The sequence below is a fragment of the Cynocephalus volans genome, chromosome 16 (assembly GCF_027409185.1).
Source record: "Cynocephalus volans isolate mCynVol1 chromosome 16, mCynVol1.pri, whole genome shotgun sequence".
Taxonomy (NCBI): Eukaryota; Metazoa; Chordata; class Mammalia; order Dermoptera; family Cynocephalidae; genus Cynocephalus; species Cynocephalus volans.
In genome coordinates, this window is record NC_084475.1 from 16,607,346 (window position 1) to 16,613,345 (window position 6,000).

Consider the following 6,000-nt stretch of genomic DNA (forward strand, 5'->3'; position numbering starts at 1 on the left):
ACTGCCTGTTATTTTCCAAATGTAACAGCAATATTATGAGGCAAAATGGATTAAAAGGATGGCTCCTTTTATTCATTATATAAACTAAATTTTAAAAATTATGTAACTTTTGAGGATTCAATATAAATTCAAGCCAGACTTTCTAGGAACACTTTCTGATTATAGGAGAGTAAGTAGGACATTAACAAAAGCAAACCAAGTTTGAAAATCCCACAATAATTTCCGTACATCTTGTACATGATACTAACCTGTACCTCTGAAAATCTCCATGCCGTAAACCATGCTGCTGCTGGGATTCCTTAATAATTTGAAGGACTAGAGCCAAGATTAAGGAAAATCTTACAATGACAAGAATTTAAATAAGTCAAAACTGGTACCATTAGTCTATATTTGTGTCAAACCACAGCATGATAAACATTTCTGAAATAGTACATTAAGTAGTGAAATCGCTCATAACTATTTTCAATAGCTATCTTGTCACAGCACAGGATTAAGTATGCAAAAAAGTTGATTGCCTAAACTGTTACTACTTTCAAACTAAAATAAGAGGGTATTACTAGCCCTTTGGGATTGCTGAAACCCAACAGCTTAAATAAAGCTGCTGGATTCTACATGCTGACTATAACTGGAGTGGTTCCATTGATTTTACACCTGGACCCCCCATTTTACTCATTCAAGCAGAGTCAGGTTATAAATGACGTGTACTACTCCTCTGTTTGCATAACCTCTACATCTGCCAAATCAACCAAGCTAGGCCACAGTTTGCATAAAAATATTAAGGTTTTTCTTTTAAAAGAAGAACCCCTAATCAAACTCTCCTTTTAAGAATCCTAAAATATTTAAGATTATATACCAAACTTTCAGAAGTACAATGACCTTTATCTACAATTTTAGTTATTTTTAGCGTTTCCTCAGTGCTTTTCTATAGATGTATTTTAAAATAGTGACCACTAAAAGGACTCTTTCAATAACTAAAAAGCGACAAGGAGATACACGGTTCATAGTAAAATCAAGGCATTCTAACATCCATTTGGAATTATACCACAAATTCAAAAAGTAAAACTCCATACCCCTGAAAACTTAATACATCAAGATGTCAAAAAGCCACAAACTAGTGTCACGAGCACTCAATTGAGACACATATTAATCAACACTTGATACCGATCCTCCAGCTCATCTGAATGACTCCCAACAAGATAAAATGCCTACAGACCTATTAGGAAACTACACAAAGCTACGGTAATTTATATTCAAGATGAGCAACAAGCTTTTGCTCAGAGCAGGCAATCCTTACCTTTACATCCAAAGCATCAAGTTGTAATTTTTACTACCCAGTCTACGACAGCTGTCAGACGGGAGTACTAAGCCGAAACGTTAAGACTGCAGTTTCCTCTCCCCAGATCAGTGGCTCAAGGTGTCAAGGCAGGAGATCAGTGGGGTAGCCAGAGTGCCATCCGGGTTACAAGCCCTCCAACTGGGCCACTGCAGGCTACAGGAGAAATCTGCCCAAAATCCCTGTGTCGCCTGTAAGAAAAGGTCGTTCCCAGCCTAGAAGGCGAGGGGGATGCGAGGAAAGACGGGTCAAGAGACAGACCCTGGAATTCCGAGTGCCAGAAAGTAAGGGCGAGAGAAACTGCGACCCTCGGCCTCTCCTACCCGGAACGTGCCGGGACCCGTCGCCTCTCCCGCCCCCAGCCCTCCGGATCGACACGTAGTCATTGCGAGTTAGGCCCGGTTACTCTAGGATACTCTCCAAACTGAGGCTGTCCCCGAATTCTTTGTTTGCCTTCGATCCTGCTGAAGGGCGTTCGTTTTCTTTATTTTCCTCTCCTCCGGCACCGCGTCCACCCCCGCCGCCGCCGCCGCCGCCGCTGCCGCCGCTACCGCCGCCGCCGCTGCCGCCGCCGCCAGGGACCTGCTTCTCGGCAGCCATCTTGCTCCTGCGCCGCAGAGCAGGACGGGATGGAGGAGGCGGGACCACTAGGGGCGAGAGCGAGCGGAACCTACCAGGAGGGGCTGATGGGATAGCGACGGACCCCGCCGCCCGCGGCCCTTTCTGCCCCCAAAAGCCGTTTGTTGGAGCGCGCCTGCGCGTGGACTCGGCTTGCCGGGTCCTGAATCGTGAGGGCTAAGCAGGGGGCTCGCGGGCACAGGGAGATCGTGGCTGCTGAGGTCTTCTCGGGAGCAATGCCACCTCCCATCCACCAAGGGCGGGAGGACCGGTGATGGACCCCCACCTGTTGCATGCCTGCACTGGGGATCCGGCTCACGTCCTGCACAGGAGAGGGTGGGGGACTAAGGATTTTGGATTTCGGGATGTCTACCTCCCCTGGCACTCAGGAGATGGGGTTCCCACCCTACTGGAACGAAGGGTCCCGCCTGTGAGGGAACCTTCTCCGCCTGCGCTTTCATTTGGGGCTGGCTATAAGAATGCAATGGCCGGAGGAAGCGCTGGCGCAATCAGGCCGTGTCCCAAAGTAGGGACTTCCTTCAGACTAATTAGGAGGCTGTGGCTTTCTCTGGACTTTGGGGCGATCAGTCCAAGAAGGGAGAAGTGTCGCGGCACGGGAGAATATGAATCTTTGCTCTGCAATACGGCGCCGCAGCCTCTGGAGTCTGAGTTCTGAGGCTCCAATCCCTGCTCCATCATACTGGTTAGATGTTGGGCAAGTAACTTAATCTCCCTCTAAACCTGTTCCCTCATCTGTGAAATGGGGATAACAAATTCAAATAGTTGTTATGAAAAGTAATGATGCATTTTAAAGTAAGTCTCTGCTCAACATCACTAATCATTATGGACAGGCAAATCAAAACCACAATTAGCTATCACCTCACACCCATTAGGATGGCTACTATCCCAAAACAAACAAAAAGAAAAGAAGTTGTGCTGGTGAGGATGTGGAGAAATTGGAAGTGTGGTGCACTGTTGGTAGGAATGTAAAATGGTGCAGCCTCTGTGAAAGACAGTATGGAGTTTCTGCAAAACTTAAAAGTACATTACCATAGGATCCAGCAATTCCACTTCTGAGTCTATGCCCCCAAAGAATTGAAAGCAGGTTCCCAAAGACATATTTGTACACCCACATTCATTGCAGCATAATTCACAATCGCCAAAAGGTGGAAGCAACCCATTGTCCTTCCAGTGATAAACAAAATGTTTTACTTAAAAAGGTGTAATATTCTGATATATGCTACAACATGGATAAACCTTGAAAATAGTATGCTCAGTTGAGTAAGCCATCACAAAAAGACAAATATGGTATGATTCTACTTACACGAGGTACCAAGAACAGGCAAATTCATAGAGACAGAAAGTAGAATGGTGTTGCCAGAGGCTGGGGGGAGGGGAAATCGGGAATAGTCTAATGGGTATAAAGTTTCAGTTTTGCAAGATGAAAAAGTTCTGGAGATTAGTTGCAAACAATGTGAATTGTTTATTTAAAAATAAACTGTACATTTAAAAATGGTGAAAAAAGACAAAAAACAAAAATGGTTAAGGTGGTAAATTTTATGTCATGTGTCTTCTACCACAATTAGAAATAAATTGTTAAAAGAGTAAGTCTTCCAAATGTCCATTGACAAATCAATGGAAAAATAGAATGTGGTATAACCATACAATGGAATATTATTTGGCCGTAAAAAGGAAAGAAATACTGATCATGCTACAACATGGATGAACTTTGAAAACATGTTAAGTGAAAGAAGCCACACACAAAAGGCCACATATTGTATGATCCACTTATATGAAGTGTCTAGAATAGGCAAATCTGTAGAGACAAAAAGTAGATTAGTGGTTGCCCAGGGCTGGGGGTGAGGTGGGGTTGAAGGTGGGAGATTGGAGGCTGATAACCAAAGGATAGGAGTTTCTTTTGGTGGGAAGGAAAATGTCCTTAAAGTGATTATGACCATTGTCACATACCTCTGTGAAAATATTAAAAACCAAAAGAGCACTTTATTTTTTTATTTTTTGGCTGGCCAGAATGGGTAAATGAGCACCTTAAATGGGTAAATGGTACAGTATGTGGATTATATTTCAATAAAGCTGTTACCAAAAAAAGTCAGGCCATCTAGTCACAAGCCTGCAATGTCTGCTCATTTTACTAAAACCACAATCTTTAAGATGGAAAAAAGTCCTACTGCCAATCTCTCTCTTGCTTACTTAACTTGGGCCATTCCAGCCTCCTTGCCTTAGGGACATGGGCACACTTCTGCCTTAGGGCCTTTGCACTGGCTGCTGTTCCCTCTCTCTGAAATGCTCTTCCTCTAGATATCTGCTTGGCCAGCTCCCTCATGTCCTTCAAGTCTTTGCTCACATGTCACCTTTTTAATGAGGTCGACCTGACCGCCCTACTTAAATTGCATCATCACCACCATCTTGGTACTCCCAAATTTCCTTATCCTGATCTATTTTTCTTGAAAGCACTTATCAGCTTGTAATAGATTAATAACTTCCTTAAATTATGTGAATTGTCTGTTGCTCTTGCTAGAGAGCAAGCTCACAGAAGGTCTTGCTCTTTGTACAGCTCCTGGTACATCCCGAGGACACGGAACAGTGCCTGGCATGGAGTAGATGCTTCACAAATATTTATTAAATAAGCTAATGGTAAACATCTCATAAACACGAACCGTTTTCATCTTCCTACTCGATGTATAGGCAGGCAGAGCAGGGGTGGGAATAGGGTTTCCCTACCAAGAGGAGCTCCTCGGGCTGAGCTCTTGAGAAGCTGAGACCCAGCGGGGAAAAGAGGAAAAAAGACTGTTCCTGACGGGGGCCCAAGGAACAGGGCGGGGAAAGGGGGACAGAACTAAAGCCAGTGGCAGAAGGTGGTGATTTGCAGACCCGGTGAACTGGGAGGTGAAATTCTACACAAATAGTAATGATTCATTGTCACCAATGCCTGATGCAGAAACAAATATTTAAGTTGTATTGCAACCTAAATACCATCCTGGCCATCCAGGAAAATGCTGCTGGTGCATGGAACTCTGCTATTTTGATTTTCCTCAAAGTTTTTCCTTTTTAGATTTCTAAATAGGGTACGGAGGAAAAGGATCATTGGATTCATTCAGACTGAACTGACGGGCTGCAGCCTCTTGCATACAACTTATTCCATTCTCACCGGAGCCCTCCGAGAAGGGGGTGTCAGTGTCGCGTGTTACAGCCCAGAAAACAGGCGCAGCACCAAGGACAGAGCCTGGCACAGAGCAGACGCTCCGTAAATATTTTTTGGATTGTCTTGGAGCAGGAAACGTCCAATCGGTGAGAGAAGGGAATGAGACGAAGCTAACCAAGTTTGCTCAGAAACCTCCTCTCCTCCCCGCCGCTGATCTCTGGGGTTCCTGGAGCCCCGGTGCGCCCAGGAATTAGAAATGGGCAGAGGCGTGAAACACACGACGGAAACGTCCCACTCGCCAGTTCTGGAAAACCAGCCTCCCCCCACCCCGCCCGCCTCCGCCCCGTGTCACCTCCCCCTTATCCCCCAGGGGCCTTCCTCGAACTCTTTCGCGGACCGGCGCGCCCACCGCGCTGCAGGGAAGAGCCGGGGCGCGCGGGGCTCGAGCGGGCGCTCCTTGCGGCGCGGCGCACCGGCAGGTCCCGGGGTCCTTCTCTCCACCCCGCTGGCGTCTGCCGGGGAAGTCAGGGGGCCGGCTCAGCCCGGAACATCCCGGCCCCGGGGGCTGGAGCCGTCACGAGCGTCGCCCTCCGCCCCGGAGGTGGGTGCCGCTGGCTCGATGCTCGGGCCGGGACGCGCGCTGGGGCCACTCGGTAGCCCTTCCCCAGCGCCGCCGGCCGCCGCGGGGGACAATCCCACCCTCCGGCGGCTCGCTCCTCCCCCTGACCCCAGCGCACCCTCACCCCACCCCAGCCGCCGCGAGGCTCAATCCGCCGGCAACTTTGCGGAGTCGCGCGGGGCGCTGCAGCGGCCGCAGCAGTGAGATCCGCGCGCTCGCCGAGACCTAGACGGCTGCAGGAGCCCAGGCGGCCTCAGGTGTGGCGACACC

The 6,000-nt window shown here is 47.8% G+C and overlaps 1 protein-coding gene across 1 annotated transcript in view; it reads right to left on the bottom strand.

The window, feature by feature from the left end:
- The window catches only part of SRP68 (signal recognition particle 68), a 40,722-nt gene extending 38,789 nt beyond the window's left edge, over positions 1–1,933 (bottom strand). Inside the window, exons 1-2 of the mRNA XM_063080565.1 lie at positions 1,750–1,933; positions 249–315 (exon numbers count right to left, since the gene is read on the bottom strand). Of these exons, the coding sequence (XP_062936635.1) occupies positions 249–315; positions 1,750–1,933 (251 nt within the window). The remainder of the gene's footprint in view (positions 1–248; positions 316–1,749) is intronic.
- Positions 1,934–6,000: the final 4,067 nt, after the last annotated feature.